This window comes from Capsella rubella, unplaced genomic scaffold (genome assembly GCF_000375325.1).
Source record: "Capsella rubella cultivar Monte Gargano unplaced genomic scaffold, Caprub1_0 scaffold_2, whole genome shotgun sequence".
Taxonomy (NCBI): Eukaryota; Viridiplantae; Streptophyta; class Magnoliopsida; order Brassicales; family Brassicaceae; genus Capsella; species Capsella rubella.
In genome coordinates this window covers 6,588,989-6,609,073 of record NW_006238922.1, presented here as the reverse complement: position 1 = coordinate 6,609,073, position 20,085 = coordinate 6,588,989, and the positions used below count along the sequence as shown (strand labels likewise).

Below are 20,085 nucleotides of genomic sequence, written 5' to 3'. Positions count from 1 at the left end.
CAACCATTGCTCATCTGTTAGTCCCAAAATAGCATCACGGTCAGCATCTGTTACAGCTACATTTGCAACGATCTTAGCAACGTTTGCACGAGCAGGGCCACCGCGACCCAGTGTACCACTAGCTGGCGGAGTTGTTCCTCTTCCACGACCGGTTCGATTTCATGGTCTATAACCCCACCATTCAGGAAATCCCAAGATTTGAAAAAAAGTATCCGCTTGATGCCCAACTCGACCAAAATTTGTGCACATAACGCTTGTGGTTTTATCATCATAATGAGAGCGAGGTCGTTGTGTTTGTGCAACAAACGCCATGTTTTCAGTTTTTCCTTCAAAGCTTTTCTTCTTCAAGCGAGCATCTTCATCCTGTGTAACATTCAAGTATACTTGTTCCAACGTAGGTAGAGGATCTCGAGCCATCAAATTTTATTTCAACATTCCATAAGTCAATTCATCAAGACCACGCAGAAAATTATGAACCTTGTCTTCTTCCATTCGTTTTTCATCCTCACCACTGAGATCACATGTGCAATGACCACATGTGCACACCAAAGGAGGTCCGTAGTTTTGTGACATCATCCCACAGTTTTGTGAGCCGTCCGTAGTATGTCTGAATGCTAACACCTACTTGTTGACAGTTGGCTAGATCTTGTTGCAGTTGTTGAATCCTTGGACCGTTGGTCACACGGTACCAGCTTCGAATATGATCCCACAAGTCTTTTGCAATTGGTTTGTGAGAGATATTCGACAGGAGCTTCGGTTCGATTGTCATCTTGATCCAGGAGACTATGAGAGCATTGATAGGTTTCCAATCTTCATAGTCCTCCTAGTTTTCAACTAGTTCCTTGATAGAGCCATCAAGAAAACATGATTTATTTTGAGAGTAAAGAGCGGTTTCCAAATTCACGGCCCACTATTCGTAATTATCTCCACGCAACAAAGGGCGTGAGATGATGCTTCCGGGGTTGTCGTTTGAGGTTGGGTCATAAGGAGAGATTGTTCGTCGTTGATTCTCCATTGGTTTCGCAGGTACCATCGCTCTGTGTTCTTCAGCCATCGTTACAAAGATATGAAATCAAATCTAAAAAAAACAAAGAGAATCCCATAATTCGATTACTGCTCTGATACCATGATAAATTTAGAGTCGATCCATAGAGAATGTTTTCTGTGTTTTATTAGAATGCTTAGGTGAAGTATATATATACAAACATACAAAACGTATTGCCCAAGTTCTATATCTAAGCATAAGGAAACTAGATAATATACACAGATATATGAGATCAAGAAATATGGAAATACAATACTAAAGTATTGTATTATGCCCAAGATATTCTTAATCTTGTAGCTTTCTTTTTCTTAATGACCAAGAAATTTGTAATATTGTAGAGTACACAACCTTTAGATTTGCACATAGTAACCTATTCGATTTACTGTTATGATTTTAGTTAATTGAACACATTTATGTTAAATCCTAATATAATAGAGCTGATTTAATATTTTACTAGAATTTAACCCGCAATATTTTAAAATATATATATTTTTTTAATTTTGTTTGGTATATAATATTGTACTACTGTATTTTGATTGTTGATTCTATAATTTAACTAGTAAAATATGACATGATAATTTGTTTGTATATAATTGTAATTTGATCAACTTAGCTAAATAAATCTAATATTCAAAATAATGAAATGATGTTGGCACAACATCTTTAGTTTAAATAGTCTAATTTCAAATTAAAATATTTTGTGAGCTTGACTATAGTAGACAACCCCTAAAAAATATATGTAATTTATAACTCGTTCCATCACATGACCCGTGCTACACAATTATCACAATTATCAATAATAGTTTTGTTAATACATTTTTGTATCGATTGAGTAAAATACGTCCGTTTTAAAAAATTCAAATTGCAACATATGCGAAAAATTATAATTTTACTATACATATGTTTTATGTAATAATATAATTTTCAAAACAAATAAGATCATATAAAGATATTGGAGAAATATTTGATTTATTAGGGAGAGATTTTAGGAAATTTTGTTAAATGTAATAACTATCGATTTCCAATTTTGCAATTTTATTATGATTTAATTACAAAATTTAATTTTAAAGTTTTGTTATTTATTCAAGGGGGAATTTCAAAAATACCCCTTTTCATATACCTCTTTTTAAAAATACCCCGTTTCAAACTTTATCAAAAAACTCACTAAAAATGTTGAAATTTATCCAAATATGTGTGTAAGCTTATAAATATATACACAAATTACCTTTATATGTGTATAAAACTTTATATACCTTTCATAAATAGCGTAAAAAAATAATATAAAAACCTTATAAAAACCTTATAAAAACCGTATAAACCCTTTTAAAAACCTTTGTAAAACCTTATAAAACTTATAAAAACGATTTAAAACTATTTAAAACATTTTAAAATATTTGTATCAAATCTCCTAGTAGTAGTTATTATATAGAAGTACCTTATAAACTATATAAAACTTTATAATCTTTTATATTTAAAAAGGGGTATTTTTGAAAATGGATAGATAAAGGGGGTATTTTTAAAAAGGGTACACCAAAAGGGGTATTTCTCAAAAATTCTCTTTATTCAAATGGCAAGGAGTTAATTATGCAAATAATACAAAATAAAAGGTTATAACCCAAAACGTACTTCAAAAATGTTAATATAGATTGGTAATGACTAATGAGTAAATAGATAAATAGTACATGACACAAGGAATCGTAGTAAAAGGAGAGGAGATTTTTCTCTCTAGGGAGAGAACTTAAGTAAACCGGGAATATCTTTGTTTTCGCCGGATTTGGGAGAATATTTTCTGTTTTTATCACTTTTGTTACAAAATCTTTGGAGATCTTTTATATATTTAACCTATTTCGTCGTGTTCTTGAGAGCCGTCGTCGAACCTACTGGTGTTAAAGCTCAAAACCCTTGTTTGATACGTTAATTACGTGCAGTCATAGAGTATGAGTTGGATAAAGCTTTGCAGGAGATGTCGATTGAAGATGATAAACCGATTGTGCTGCAAAACCTTCCGCAGTTCAGCTCTTGCTTGCGAAACAAGAGTAGTATCACTGGTCGTCTTTTGTGCCCAGAGAACTAGAAGATGTTTGATTTGATTCATGAAATGTCTCACTTATGGCGAATGTACAACAGAGCTAGAGGAATAGCTCTTTCTAATGAACAGTTTGACTTCTTCTTTGATTCAGAGTCTGAGTTAACTACGGTCTTAGATATCGGTGCTTGGACCTTTAATGACTGGAGTATTACGCTGGAGCGATGGGTGGAGAAACCGCCAGCTGATTACTTGAATGTGCCGCCAATATGGATCCGTCTTCGCAATATTCCGGTGAACTTTAACACAGCTGATACCATTAAGGAAATTGCAGCGCATATTGGACAGTTATTGTTGCTTTTGATCCCTTGAAACCACTAAGCAAGGGATATGTCAGAGTTAGAGTTCTATTTGATGTAAACAAACCCTTGAAGAATTCTAGAGAAGTTTAGATCCCATATGGAGAGAAGATTTACATTGGTATGGAGTATGAGAGAATCTAGCGCCGATGCAATCAGTGTCAAAGGCTAACTCATGACAAGGAACACTGCCCATTTAATCCCTCAAACCGGCAAACTGTTGCTACGGGGGGAATTCCAAGTCGTCTGGTTCCAAAAATTAGTAAGGATGATCCTTTGTTTGGATTTTTGACTGATGATGACGTTGGCATTGATTCAGTGTCTGGTAAACCGAAAACTGCTAGTATTGGTAATAAATTTTCATGGGCTGGGGAACGCAATCAAGTTTGGGTGCAATGTAAGCTTGATAGAGCTCTTGGTAATGCAGCTTGTTTCATCTTTTTCCAAGGGTGCAAACTAAGTATTTGGAAAGGATTGGCTCTGATCACCGCCTTATCATCACAAGGTTTGTGAATGAAAACAACGAGGCCGGTTTATGTTTCAGAAAAGGTGGGTTTCGAAACCGGATTTCTCTGAGGTAGTGAGAGAGGGTTGGAATAAAGGTTTCGCTTTGGATAACTATTCCTTAATGAGCCGTATTGAAGATTGTAGAAGGTGTATATCTCTCTGGAATCAATCTACTAACCAGAACTCTCACGAGAATATTTCGAGGCTGTTCTATGAACTTGAAATTGAGGTAACTTGATCATCGCCCTATCATCACAAGGTTTGTGAATGAAAACAACGAGGTCGGTTTATGTTTCAAAAAAGGTGGGTTTCGAAACCGGATTTCTCTGAGGTAGTGAGAGAGGGTTGGAATAAAGGTTTCGCTTTGGATAACTATTCCTTAATGAGCCGTATTGCAGATTGTAGAAGGTGTATATCTCTCTGGAATCAATCTACTAACCAGAACTCTCAGGAGAATATTTCGAGGCTGTTCTATGAACTTGAAATTGAGGGAGCTAAACTAATACCAGATTTTTAGTTGTTGAAGACTCTACGGTGGAAATTAGTTGAAGCTTATCATGAGGAAGAACTCTTTTGTAAGCAGCAGAGCAAAGAAAAATGGATGTGTGACGGTGATCAGAACACTCTAGTGCATCCAGTTTAAGGCGAAGAGATTAAGGTGGCAATATTCAGTATTAGAGGTGACAGTACCCCAAGAGCTGATGGCATGTCGGGGTGTTTTTATCAATCTTTTTGGAACATTGTTGGGCCTCAAGTATATCTGAGGAATAACAGTTTTTTGAATCTGGTTCCTTATCGCCTGAGTGGAACTTCACACATATTTTTTTAATCCCAAAGAATTTAAATCCATCAAAGATCACTGATCTCTAACCAATTAGTCTTTGTTCGGTACTATAGAAAATTGTTTCTAAGGTTATGTGCTATCGATTAAAATGCATTTTACCTTCTATTGTCTCAGATAATCGGGGAGCTTTCGTTTCCGGCCTGTTGATATTAGACAATATTTTACTTGCACATGAACTCGTTCATGCCTTGAAGACAAATACTAGTTGTGATGAAGATTTCATGGCTATAAAGCCGATATGTCTAAAGCTTATGATCGAGTTGAGTGGTCTTTTTTAGAAGAGCTACTTAGTCGGCTAGGTTTTGATATCATGTGGGTGAAATGGATAATGAGTTAGTTTTACCTTGGTCTCATATTCTATTCTTATTAATGGAGCTTCATATGGATATATTCAACCACAAAGAGGACTACGACAGGGTAATCTGTTATCGCCTTTTGTCTTCATTCTTTGTGCTGAAGCTTTGGTGCACATCATGAATAAAGCTGAGCTTGACGGAAGATTAACATGAATGAAACCTTCACGTTCCTGTCCATCGATTCAACATCTGCTCTTTGTGGATGATAGTCTTTTCCTTTGTCAAGCAAGCCTTAAAGAGTGTACTGAATTTTTGAAATGCCTTGAGCTGTATGGAAAGGCTTTGGGGCTGGAGATTAACTTCCAGAAATCTGCTATTACTTTTGGGAAGAAGCTAGAACCTTACATGTGACAGATGCTAGGGCTGTTTTTTGGTATTGAACAAGAGGGTGGTGATAGCGAGTACCTGAGACTTCCTGAGTGTTTTAGTGGATCAAAGTGCGACCTCCTTAATTTTATCATAGATAGATTGAAGTCAAGAATTAGTGGCTGGTTTGAGAAGACAATCTCTTTGGGCAGGAAGAAAGTTTTGTTAAAATCTATAGCAATGACCCTTCCTGTATATGCAATGTCCTGTTTTAAGCTGACTAAACATCAATGCAAGCAAATTACAAGTGCCATGATGCAGTTCTGGTGGAGTGCTCATGAGGATAAAAACAAGATGCATTGGGTTGCTTGGAAGAAAGTTTGTAGATCAAAGGACATATGAGGATTGGGATTCCGTGATATTGGTAGGTTTAATCAAGCTTTGCTTGCAAAACCAGAGTTTATAAAGTAGTATATTATCCAAACATGCTTTTCTTGGAGACTAAAATGGGTTATCGACCCTCATATGTGTGGCGTCGTGTAACGCCCCAACCGCCACCTCTCTAGTGGGCCCCATGTTCATCACAAGCCCATGGGCCCACCTCTCTTAATGGGCCTCATGTCCTCTCACTACGCCCGTGAGCCACCAATATCTGACGACCGGTTTGCTACGACCGGTGGGCCTCATGTTTACTGACCCTAAAAATCACCACATGATCTTTCTCTGTGTTTTGGCCTCACTCACACAATTCCGACAACCACTTCCCGGAAGGCCACCCATCCTTTGACTACTCCAGCATTCCTTCCGGGAAGTGGTTGTAAGAACTGTGTCAGTGAGGCCAAAACACAGGGAAAGATCATGTGGTGATTTGTAGAGTCGACACTCCAATCGTAAGACGCAGTTATCCTCGCGAGACAAAACGTTGGTGTCGAGCGACACCCACCCTTTGTGTCGATCAACACCGACTCTCTACAGACGCTCCAACTGCGTTTCTCATTGGATCTCTTCTCCAATTCACCATCATGATATGAGCGAGTCTCCAAGGGGTTCCACAGGCATCAATAATCAAATAAACAGCCAAACAATCAAAGAAATCAATCAAACAATCATCAAACTCCTACAACAATGATCAAACATGCTTAGATAAGCCTGGTCATGCACTCACCTCTTTAAACAAGAAAGAACAGCAACGAACAGGGACTTGCAAGGGTGGAAACGATCTCCACAGACACCAAACACCACATATCAACCTTCCTCTAGCCTTGAACCACCAAGAACAAGCTTTGATCCTTCCAAAAACCCACTCAAAGGCACCAAAAAGGATCAAACTCAGTCTCTATTCTCTCTCAAACTCACAAAGCGACAAAGTGAAGTTTTAAGAGAGAAACGGTGCTCCAAAGCTTATAAAGTCGACAGAGGTTTTCCCCCAAACCAAGCCTCAATTGAACCGACGATTTAAAACTTAAACCGTCAAACCAAAATTACTAGTGTCGATCGACACCCGACCTCAGTGTCGATCGACACCACCCGGATTTCCGGTCACGGGCGTTACATAATGAAATCAATTGGTGATGGCAGAACTACGAATGTATGGCTTGATAAATGGGTGTTTGATGAGCTGTCTCGACGTACGTACAATAAGGAGATCTTCATGTATTCAAAATTAAAAGATAGCTCCCTTATAACATCGGATGGTACTTGGCATGGTATTCGACTTCACACGCTTTTCTTGCCTAATGACGTGATTCGCACTTATTCCTTCCCACCTGCGCTGAATCTTTAAGATCGGTATGTTTGGGATTTCACAATGAATGGTCAATATGCGGTTAAGAATGGGTACTGGTTGTTGAATCGGGAGGTTGAAGTTCTAGAGTAATTGCCTGATCAAGTTGTCCTTATTAACAAGATCAAGGAACGGGTTTGGAATATTCCCACTGAACCAAAAATTTGAATGTTCTTATGGAGAGCTGTTTCTGGTGTGTTGGCTGTAGCAGAATGTATGCGTCGACATGGGCTTTAAGTTAATCCGCTTTGCCAAATATGTGGTGTAGAAGAAGAATTTGTTTCTCATGTGTTGTTCTGCTGTACTTTAGCAAGATAAGTTTGGTTTTCTTCTGCTCTTCCGCTGTCGGAGCATGGTTTTTCTTTGACCGTTCCAGAAAACTTGGATTATATCCTTGGTTTAATGGATAGTCTGGATGTACGGGTGAACCAAAGAACTGTTTTTCCATGGATTATTTGGGAGATGTGGAAATAACGTAATAGCGTTATTTTTGCAGGTCAAGCTCATAATCATAACATTCTACTAGCTATGATTCTTAATACGTCTGAAGAATGGTTCTTGCAGCAAAAACTACTTCGTGCTGACCATGTTTGCAATGTTTTAAAGATCTTCGCATCGTTTCTTGCGAAGTCTGGTCAGACTGCACGGCATCACTATCAGCTCTAGAGTCTCTGATTGCATGGCCCAAGTATCATTCTCTTTTGGACAAAATCTTTGGTGTTCTTCGTTCAATGGGTGAGGTCTCCTTTAAAGTGTCTTCTGTTAAGGCAAACTCGGTGGCCAGGGACATTGAGAAGAGTGTGACCCGAGATGGCAGACTGACCTCGTACGTTGCCTTAGGTGGACTGGCGTGGCTGAATGAGAGGATCGTCCAAGATCAAAGAGTGAGATTCTAAGTGGTGGTTTTTATTGTTTCCCTTCATTTGCTTTGTATGGTGTTTATTAACTTTTCTTTCCTTAGTAAAGCTTATTGATTCAGTGTTAAAAAAAAAGTAAGAAGTAGTGATGGTTAGATTTTAAATTGGTGATGAGTAAATAAATTTATTAGTACATTATGAACAGTAAGAAGCAGTTTGAAACCCATAAATACACAATCCTTTCAAAGTTTTGTGTTGGTAGGAACACTTAGAAGAAAACTTCTCACTGCATTGATTTCACATGCACGTTCTTGTTCTTATTGATTACCACAATAGGTCTCCCAAAATTATTCATTAAGATCAGTCAATCCCTTTTTCAAGAGATCTCTCATCTTTCTACTGTGATCAATTTATGGCTTACACAAACTGATCAATCCACATGATTGATGGAACCATCCTTTTTGGGATAGTCATTTTGTATTATTGATGGGATTACATTAATCTTATTGGATGATGATCTTATACTTTGCAATTTTTTCAAATAATTATTGGGCCTGATCTGTTGGGTTTTTTATTTATTTACAAATTACTCTAAAATCTGCTATTACTTACAAAAATTACTCATCTTTTAATACAATAAAGAACATTTATATTCCACGGGTTTGATATGTTTGCAAATGAACTTTGTTTATCAACTTTAAAAAATAGAAGAAAAAAACTTCTACTAAAAAAGGGAAAATAGATAGAAGAAATTTCTTTTTAACCAGGCACAATATGTTTTTCAAGATTCTTATCTTGACTAGTTTTATAATTAACTAGGTGATGGGCTAGACCCAATTTTGCTCCACTTGATAATATGACATTATCAATAATCACAATAGCAACAATGAAGACTCAAGAATCTACCAAATAAACAACATTTATGTAATTGTATATATAATTTTACTTAGGAACTATAAAATTGAAAGTGAAATACTAGTTTATAACATGATCAGAAATTTTTTTTTTTTTGATATTTCATAAATTGGATCAAATGCTTTTAACCCAAATTTGAAGATTGAAATATAGTAATTAAAGAGAAAATATTTATAATATGTTTTGGAAATCAATATAGCCTAAAAATATGTTATATGTGAGCCAATAGAAAGTGGAAATAAAGTAGATGTCGAAAGAAAATGAGTGCATAGTAGATAATAAAGAAATAATTATAATCAAACATGTTTAAAATAATTATTAAAACTTGAAAAGATAATAATCCACATGACTAAATTAAAATCTTTGAATTTCATCCATTCGTTCATCCTAGCAGTTTTAATACCCAAACTTTGATACTATGCAAAAACCAACCTAAACACATTAGAATTTTTTAAAGTGTCAACCTCAATTATATGAAATTAGCCGATTTCAACTTATCTCAAAACAATGAACATTTAACGGAAGATAACCAAACAATCATGAAATCACCAAAAATAATGATCAAACTACTTAGATAAGCCCTGATCATGCACTCACCTTGATATGGGATGAAAAGTGACGAAAACAACAAAATCAGAGGCAGCACATGACTCTTCTAACACCACAACCATGAAAACTCCCTCCCCTTTGCTAAAACTCTCATAAAAAACAACACCCAAAACTCACTAAAACCCACAGAAACCTCACATGAAATGTTTAGAAGCTTTTCCCTCTCTGGAAGAAGACAAAAGCAACTAACAACACATGAGTTAAGTTTTCCCTTTAAAATACGAGCGCTAGGATTCACCCCCTGACAGTGTGAGACCACTTGCCTCCACACTTGTCTAATTTTAGCTCTGATACCACTTGTAACGCCCCGACCGCCATCTCTCCCAGCGGATCCCATGTGCACTCACAGCCCATAGGCCGCCTCTCTTAATGGGCCTCACGTCTTCACACTAGGCCCATGAGCCCATCCATATCCGACAGTCGGCTTTACCGACCCTATAAATCACCACTTGATCTTTCCCAATGTTTTGGCCTCACTCACACAGTTCCGACAACCATTTCTCGGAAGGTCACCCATCTTTTGACTACTCCAGCATAAGCACGCTTAACTCTGGAGTTCTCTCAGGACCTTTGACTGAGAAAATAAGTGCACTTTGGTGACATAAGTGGTCAAATCAACTCATTTAAGCCTATCCGCAAACCAGGGAATCACAAGCTCAAACAAATAATTTTTGTACTTGAGCATCGGATAGTTTGCGGAAGATACTACACTTGTGTTTAAACTAGCTTTGAGAAAATGATAGTGATAAAGATACCAATAATCTTTGCCACATACAAGAACTTAATACTAGTTTATGTAAGAGTTTTTTTCATATGGTGTTTTTATGTAAACATTAAATTCATAATAAGTGTCTCTTGCAAGTACAAAATTAATCAAATGTATATTTTATTAAGCTAAAGTTTATCATTTTACAAATTATAATGTAAAATTTATAATCAAACTAAATCTCTTCATTCTACAAAATATAAAGTAAAATCTATAATCAGATCACTGACCACAACATGTATTGTAAAATGAAATTAATGTGTCATACATTGAAAAGCGTTAGAATAAATAACTTCTTCCAAATTGTTAAATAGAAAAATTTATTATAGACCATATATGTATATCTTTCCATCTTACAAAATCTTAGATGCAAAATTAATTCATACCAATAGATTACAACACACGTTGCAAACAAAAAATAAGAGAAAAAAAAACTCAACGTGTCATACATGAAAAAGAGCGTTACGGGAATAAAATGGTATGTAACTACACATATAAATTTTCTACCATTCATTTTATATCACCAAATCTCTCCATATCTTCTCTATGCAAACTAAGATATGTTTCTTTGTGCATCACCAGAGATAGAAGATAAAAATGGCACCAAAAATATCTTTGTAAGTATTGTTGGCGATTAGCTTGTTAATAGCAATTTTTTTTTAAACTAACACTAACTAAAAGGTGATCTAATGTTTGTCTTATGTTTTCTCATTGTTCACGACAGTAGAAAGAAAAATTCTATCAAATCGGTCAGGATAACTTGCAGATTTTGAAGGACTCGTTCAGTGAGACGGTACGTTCACTAATTTAACTATGTATTTTTTTTTGTTCTTTGTATGTTGGGCTTGGATTCGGCATTATAAAATGTATGAAACTATAAAATTTATTGCGAAATGACTTGAGATAAGCTGTTTAATTAAGACTATCTTTTATTAGAACGAATTGAATGAAATATCTTTTTTGTTTGTCATATAAATGAAAAAACGATATGTAGGCAATTAGACATGTATCTCTATGCAATTTTATTATTAGTTATAACTACATAGTTTTCATGTTTTAGTAAAAGTTTTTGAAAAAAATCGTCAAACTAGTACGTTTTTCAAAAGTATGTTATAATAGCATATTTTAATATGTTTATTCATAAGATCATTTTTTAGTCTTTTCCTATCCCAATTTTACAGTGGGTTAAACAAAAATTCCCCACTTTTGTTATAACAAAATCCCGTCTGAATTTTTTGTCAGCCCAACCATAATCCTGGGTTTTAAAATACAATGGTAGAAAAATGTAATGTTTTGGATAAGATCTCATGAAATGTTTTAAATGAAACATATATATTCATTTTGCCTTATACGTTTTACCATAGTAGAAAATTTTGGCCTTAACTTTTAATATTATACCAATTAAAAGAGGATTTGATATGGTGTAAACACTTATTTACAAATATGCACACCATTAAAATCAATAATCACAAAAACCTAATATGTATCTGTAACAATAGAAACGTTAAGCTTTACTTTGTTCATCCATAAATAGGCGTTTGTGATTACTAATTAAAGTGTTTACTGACATATGTCAGTTACTTAGTATGATAAATTATGTTTTTTTGTCAGTATAATAAATATAAGTTATTAACATTACAACTTGATTTACAAATCATCAAATAAACTTTTTAATTGGTTTAATGTAAGAAACCAAAAAAGAGTTCAAGTTTTTTTTACATGTGTATATGGGGACATTAATAGGCAAATAATACCTCCGTTTTTTTTAGGTTGACTAAATCAACCAACAAAAGACGCATAGTAGTCAAAAGTGTTTAAAATAAATTATTAAAACTTGAAAAGATAATTAGGGGATTTGCACAAATAACTTTTTTATGATATCCTTTTCTACAAATACCCTGTCTGGATGTCCATTTTCGAAAATACCCTCTTTAATGTACAAAATGACTAAATTACTCTCCTTTAGTATAACCCACGTTGAAGAACGGAATATTATTTCCAACAAAAGAATATTCCTTTCGAAAAATTTCCCGCCAAAAATTTCTGACATTAACTTTCCCGCCAAAAATTTCCGACAAAAGTTTTCCCGCCAAAATTTTCAGCCATAATTTTCCGCAATTCCTTAAAAACCTAGTAAATATTTTTAAAATCCTTGTAAATCTTTTTAAAATCATCCAAAACCTTTCAAAACTTAAGTAAACCTTTTACAACCTATGTAAATCATTTTATAACATTTATAAACACTTGTAAATCCCTTTAAACCCCTTATAACTGTGGTAAATCCTTTAATAAAAACTTTTGTAAACTTCTAAAACATTTTAAAAACCCTTGTAAATCCTTAAAAACCATTTTAAAGTCCTTGTAATACCTATAAAAACCTTTGAAATCCCTTTAAAAACATTCGTAAACTTCTAAAACCCTTTAAAACCCCTTGTAAATCCTTTAAACTATTTTAAAATCTTCGTAAATACCATTAAAAATCCTTGTAAATCCTTTTAAAATAATTTTTAAACCCTTAAATCCTTGTAAATGCCTTTAGAAACACTTGTAATTCTTTTTAAAACACTTGTTAATTCTTTTAAAAACCTTTTAAAATTCCTTGTAAATTTTTAAAAACCATTTGAAAGTCTTTTAAAAATCCTTGTAAATCCTTTAAAAACTGTTATAAACTTATAAAAACTTTTAAAAATCATTGTCCTTTAAAAACCATTCAAAAACCCTTATAAACTTCTAAAGCCCTTTAAAAACTATTACGAATCTTTAAAAAACCATTTAGAAACTTTTGTAAATTCCTTTAAAAACCCTTGTAAATCCTTTAAAAGACCTTTAAAACTCCTTGTAAACCCTTCAAAAAAATTTGGCGGGAAAATTTTGTAAAATGTTTTTTTCTGCGGGAAAAGTTTATCGAAAATTTTTTTGTCGGGAAAATTGTTATGGGGGAATATTTTTTGGAAATAATATTTCATCCAAAGAAAGGAATATTCTTTCAACTAGGGGTAAAATGACCATTAAAATTTAAGAGCGGGCAAAAATGAAAATGGCAAACAAATAGGGTAGTTTTGCAAGAGGGTATCATAAAAAGGTTATTAGTAAGAATTTCTCAAGATAATAATGCACATGAATAAATTAAACTATTTGAAAATTCATTTATTCATTCATCCTAACAGTTTTTTAATACCCAAACTTTGATACTATGAAAATACCAGCCTAAACTCACAAAAAAATCAAGTTGTCAACCTCAAGTATATGCAATTAGCCAAGTTCAACATCTCTCGAAACAACGACCATGAGTCAAATGACAGGGTGGCAATGACGAGGCGTCAGGGGTGAGTAAAACAAATTTTGTTAACCTGCAAACAACAAAAAGATTTCTTTTTAAAGGGCTATTATTAAGAAGAAAATAGTTATGATATGTCCTCAAAATCAATTCACACTCCAATATATCTATTATATGAGAGCCAATAGAAATGCAAAGAATTATATCTATGTGAGTCTATAATGTTGCTTTTATACAATATGAACTTATTAAATGGATACATACAAAGAGCTATTTAATTTGATAATTCATAATAGTTTGTGAGGGTTACAACAATTTAATTAAGGCTTCTGAAATATTACTTTTTTTTTTCGCCAAATCAAGTATATTATATTATAAAGAGTTTTACATGATACATGAACCATTCATAAACAACCATTGACATAAATAAAGGAAATTGAATACAGTTTTGATAAAGAAGTATACATGACCTTGCTTTTCGATTGGAAGCCTTACAGGCAAACAGATAAAATATGTTACGTCCCCCCTTCACATACTCATAATTGGCTATCATCTTATAGAAGAAACTCCAAAATGCTTTTCGCATTACTTTTGTTGAGATAAAAAACAGAAATGTTGTTTGAAATGATTATGATTCTTGCTGTCTGAAACTCAAAACTATATGCACGAAACGCCTATCGCATCGTTGCCGTTTAGTGGCCATACTTTTCCTTTCAATAGAAACAGAAATTTCCGGCCAAGGTAAATAGAGAGCAACGCCATCACAGTCACTCACCGCCATTGTCCTTTCCATAACGTCTGTCACTTGTTTCAGGTTATACCTGATTTGATCTCTGATGATGATTCCATCGAGTCCATTGATGCCTCCATTAATTCCAGGATCAAACACCCAAGTCAAACCTCCACACCCTCGGATAAGAGGACAATCACCGGTTATTAACCGAAAGAAACACCGGCAACGAGTGAAAGCACCGGAAACAAACCTTCTACAAAGAAGGACATCACGATTCCATCGAAATGACATAATAGCGGAGGAACTACATTGTAAAAGAGATGATTTTGTCATATCTACTGAAAGCCTCTGGTAAATTTGATCCAAAACCAAACCAGAGATGGATCCCATAGAGATATCGGACTCTTACGTAGAAAAGACACACTCAATACTTTACACAACATCATCGCATAGCATAGAGCGTACTGTTGATACTCATGATTTGCCGTTATATTCATTCAAAACCTAAGATTAAGAAGGGAATTAGAGATATTCAAACAATGGAAAATAGAAATGACGATGGCCGACGCCGGAGAAGCCAACGCCGGAGAAGCCGACGCCGGCCGGCAAGAGTGACGAAAACGAACGACTTGTTTTTCTCGTTGATATCGCCCATGAGAGAAAAGCAGTTATGCTTTGTGTATTTGTAAAATTAGGTTGTACCATCTACTATTGAGCCTAATCTACAGTTAAACAAATAACAATAACATTTCAAATATTAAACTAATATAAACTTAAAAAAAAATCATATGAAAAATAGAATAACAAAAAATGATAGCAATACAAAACCAACAAAATCAACGTTGCAAAAATAAAGTAAAAATAAAAATATAAAAAAAATTATAAACTTCCCGCGCATAGCGCGGGTCAGCAACTAGTAGAAATAAATTTCTGTAAAATTAAAATTTTCGATTTTATTGCTGCCTATATATTGAGTTGGACTAAATATTGTGTTTAGATAATATACAATAACAAAAATAAATAGCTACCGTGGAGAGTAAACTATCATTCATGAATCCAATTTAATTAGGTTTTCAAGACATTTTTTTATTGATTTATATATGAAATATTTATCGAATTGACTACAAACGATTGTCACCGTTATTTTTGGCACCAAAAAAAGTTCTTCCTATAAATCACGGATTAAATCGTATGTAGTTCATATATAAAAAAAATATTCTGAATTATTGTAGAAGATAATAAATAAGTATTTTTCTTGATAAGAAATAAGATAAATGATTTTCTATAATCTAGAAAGTATATCGTTGACTGAAAAAATAGAAATAAATTAAAATAGCAAACATATAAGGGATAGAATCTTCATAAATATAAAACAAATCTGGTCATAAACCGAATATATCACTCATGGTATCCATTCTATTAAATCTATGAAAAATTACACAACACAAAGGCCAACGAGATTGATACAATTCTCCTAGTCCTTCTTAAGAATGCAAAGCATAAATCATAGAACATAAATGTCAACACCATTAATCCAAACATCGTAATCTGAAAACAATTATAAAAACGATGAGATTAAATTAGATAATAAGATAATAATTTTTTTATAAGACTAATCTCTCATGATGATGGGGGCTCCTGCTTCCACAGCCTTGATTCTCTCTTGGATGAGTTTGAGCTTCTTGTCAACCACTTCGGCTGCTTTAACCAGTTCCTCTGAACAATCTGATTCAGTGGTTAGATCATTGGTTGAAGCCATTATCCCAAGATTCATAGCATGAGTATGCTTCTTCTCCTTCTCCAACTTCTTCTCTGCGTCCTTAATCATTTTCTCCATGAGATCCTTTTGGTCCATCATGTATTTGATTTGTTTCTCAACTGGAAGCTCGCTTAACCTGTCAAGAAGAGAACGAACCTCGTTAACGTTTGGCCAGAGCTCAGGACCATCCTTGTACTCGCTGTAAATGATAGCACAAGCTGGTAAACCACAAAGGATGGTTAATTCATTGATCTTTTTCAGTAAACCAGCTTTGCGTTTTTGAAATGTAGCTCGGCGAGTGGCGTTGTCGGTGATCAATTGGTGTGTAACTTTTCTCCTACCCATGGTGAAAAAAATGTTTGAAGAAGAAGGATAGGAGGATTTGTGTGGTTTCAAATACTAATGGGTAAAATGTTATATAGATGACTTCTAGCTTTGATTTTTTTCTACTAGGTCCACAAAAGATGTTTTAACACATTGAAATAGGTACTTTTTAATAAAAATAAAAATATAGAAAGGTTGTTACAGAAAAATACAAATCAAAATTTAAAAAAATAATAGCTATATATGAAAGCCTTCTATATAAGAAGACTTATATCAAAAGAAGTTTTATTTATTTATTATGTGTCTTTTGTTGGTTAGTCTAGTCAACCTCAAAAAAAGGGAGGTAATATTTTTCTATTAATGTCCCCATATACACATGTAAAAAGGTTTGAACTCTTTTTTGGTTTCTTACACTAGACCAATTAGAAAGTTGATTTGATAAGTTGTAGTGATGAGTTGTAAATCAAGCTGTAATGTGAATACAAATTTATTATACTAACAACAAAAAATAATTTATCAAACAGTAGGGCAAATGACATAAGTCAGTAAACATTTTAATTGGTAATCACGAAAGTCTATGTATGGACAAAGTAAAGCTTATTGTTTCTATTCTTTCAAAATTATATTAGGCTGTAGTGACTATGGATATAAAAGGTATTTGTAAATACCTACTTATAACGCCCGAGTTTATGGGTCTTTTCAGGATTGTTGAGCGGGTTAGTGTCGATCCCTAATTGTAACACCCCTGTCTGAAATTTTGTTAGTGTTGCTCAACACCAACAAATTTCGGTTTGACATGTTTGTTTTAAATTGAAAAATTAATTTGGGATGGTTTCGCTAAACCCTAAACCTCATTTTAAAGAGAAAACTCGGCGCCTTGAAGGGTTATCAACCGCTTTTATTCTTTCAGAAGAGTGGAAAAAGTTCCTAAGTTTTCATGTGAAGTTCTATGGGCTTTTAGAGAGATTTAGGTGATGTTCTTGAGAAGTTTGACTAAAGGGAAGGAAGATTTTGTGGCTGTGGTGTTAAGAGAGTCTTGTGCTGCCTCTGATTGTGTTGTTTTCTTCATTGTTAGTTCTTTATCAAAGTGAGTTCGTGACCATGGCTTATCTAAGCATTAAGATTGTGTGTTTTGTGTTTATTTGATGTGTGGAATGATTTTCCTTGTTGTGTTATGTGTTTCTGGTGTTTATGTGGCCTTCTGTAGCTGTTCCTTGGTTGTGTCGGCGTGGGAGATGATGTGGTGGTGATTTTAGGTCCTCTGGTTAATCAGATCAAGATTGGATGTGTTCTAGGGTGTGAGTGTTGATTGACACCAGGAGGGTGTCGATCAACATTAGACTGTTGTTCGCAGTGCATTATCGTGGTGGTGTCGACCGAAACCAGTTGAGGGTGTCACTAGTTGGTGGTGTCAATCGACAGTTTTCTGTGAGCGCAATTTTTGTTTTTAATTGACTGGTTTGGATGTTTTTGGTACTATTAATATGTGATCATGATCTTAATTGCTTACTTGTATATAGTACTTTATTTTGTAATTGCTAAAACAAACCTTATATAAAATGTTGAATGTAGATGAAATAAAAGTATGGTTGTAGTTAGATTTTGGAGAATAAAAGAAGTGCTAAAATATATGGTTAACGCTCATACATTATATAACAATGAGAGGTAGTAGTTGCAAAACTTACAAAAAAAACTTTTATAGAAGTCATGGTTTTAAATAGTCATTAGTTTTTTAGAATATTATCTTGAGATAACCTATACTAACAAAAATGAAGTGAGTAGGAAAAAAATGGTAATGAAATTGTGCATAACAAAATAAAGAAGTCATAAAAGTTAAGTATTTCTAATATATGACAACAACGTAATTTATAAAGATTCAATTGGAATGTTAAAGGTGAAAAGACATGGAATATTTAAATTTTTGTGGTCATTTGTTAGGTGCATTTATTACCAACATCAATCTATAGAAAATAAGATTTTAACTAAACGTATATAATTTTAAATTTTTCTTTTGTATCCTAATAAAAATTGAAATAATGTAAATGATACACAAACTATAAATAAAAGAATTTTATATTAAAATAAAACTAAAATGTTATAGCACTTTTGCATATTTTTTTGTAAATATATAGCTATATAAATGAGTATTTAATCTAAATATTTTGTAATTGATATTAATAGAAACATACTTATGCTAATTATATTGATTAGTAAATCTAAAACAATTTAAATATAATCAATACGAATATACCCGCGCGTAGGGGGTTAATAACCTAATCTCTACTAATAAAAAGGGACAATTTGAGGCTATTGAGAGTGTCCACCTCAGCTTTATTAAGCACTCTTTTAACATGCCGTGTCAGCATACTTTGGCTACATGTTTAAACTTAAATTGACTTTAGGAGATGCCTTCGTTTAGCTAAATAAGAAACTGTTCTACTTCCTCATAACTCTCCATCACCTTATTCTTTTTTCAGTTACCCACAAAAATCAATAAAAATAATAATAATGATTTGAGATACAACGATGTAGATACAAAGCGATCTCACATCCCCACTCTTCAATCAAAGGTAAAATTATACCTCATACGTCAATTTCTTCGTCTCTTCTCCTTTAAAAACTTTCCTTTCTCTGTAGAGACTTAATTACACAAATTTACTATCTAAAGTGAGACATATCTAATTTCTAATGTTTTTGCTAGATTAAAAGATATAGTGATAGCGAGGAGAAACCTCATACATACTAGAAAGTGGTCCACAACGTGAAGTAAACAATCTTAGTCGTCACTTTGCAAACCACGATTCATTTATCGTATTTCATCGATTAGATACAGATTATAAATTATATTACATCAATCTTAATAGGTTTATGTTTGATGTTTTCACTTTTTATCTCTTCTTCCGTTGCCATATTTCTTAGCTCTTTCATTTTACTGGAATACATATTCATTTAATTTACAAATAAATTATTTAGTGCATTGATTTGGTTATAATACTAGGATCAAACCCACATGTTCTAATTCGATTTTGCACTCCTCTCAGGTTTTTAGATGGTTATGATTTTGCACTCATCTCATGTCTTCATGTGGTTAGTTAGATTTGCACTCAACTTTGTTGATTATGAATTTACAAAATAATGGAGAAATGTGGTATTTTGTTTTTAATATCTAATGCGCAAGGAGAATCTTGATGGAGTGTAATTTTTGCCCCTTTCCACTTTAAATTGATGTTGCTAATGTGTATATGTATTGTTCAACTGTTAAGTAACTTGTAAATTAAAAAATATGTATATAATTTGATCGTATAATTAATTACACAGCTGCACTGATGGTGAAAAGGCGTATATTGTATATTAACTTTGTTATTCATGTTCGTGTATATGGTGGTTCACGAAACAAACAAACAATCAAGATATAAGAACGATAACATATGTCCTATACTAATAAACTGCGATCTTATCATGAGTATGAAAAAGTATTATATATGTTATTGAGTTGTTGTCCAAAAAATAGATATTGTTATTGAGTTAGTCATCATATGATAAAAAAAATATTTCAATTCGTATCTAAAATGAAAAATATATTTCTATCTTTTTTTAAAAAGAATAAACAAAAAGATCT

The 20,085-nt window shown here is 33.5% G+C and overlaps 2 protein-coding genes and 1 long non-coding RNA gene across 3 annotated transcripts; 2 read left to right on the top strand and 1 right to left on the bottom strand.

Moving 5' to 3' along the window:
• The first annotated feature begins 3,122 nt into the window (after positions 1 to 3,122).
• LOC111832143 (uncharacterized protein At4g02000-like) lies at positions 3,123 to 3,443 on the top strand. The gene has a single exon (XM_023788481.1). It carries the CDS (start codon positions 3,123 to 3,125, stop codon positions 3,441 to 3,443), a length of 321 nt encoding a protein of 106 aa, XP_023644249.1.
• Positions 3,444 to 10,921: 7,478 nt separating this feature from the next.
• Positions 10,922 to 14,964, top strand: LOC111831955. Its single transcript, XR_002835034.1, has 3 exons — positions 10,922 to 10,990; positions 11,098 to 11,166; positions 14,465 to 14,964. It is a non-coding gene; the product is annotated as an uncharacterized LOC111831955 (long non-coding RNA).
• Positions 14,965 to 15,751: 787 nt separating this feature from the next.
• On the bottom strand, positions 15,752 to 16,552 carry LOC17894515 (agamous-like MADS-box protein AGL80). The gene has a single exon (XM_006300909.2). It carries the CDS (start codon positions 16,485 to 16,487, stop codon positions 15,996 to 15,998), a length of 492 nt encoding a protein of 163 aa, XP_006300971.1. The 5' UTR covers positions 16,488 to 16,552; the 3' UTR covers positions 15,752 to 15,995.
• Between the last annotated feature and the right edge of the window lie 3,533 nt (positions 16,553 to 20,085).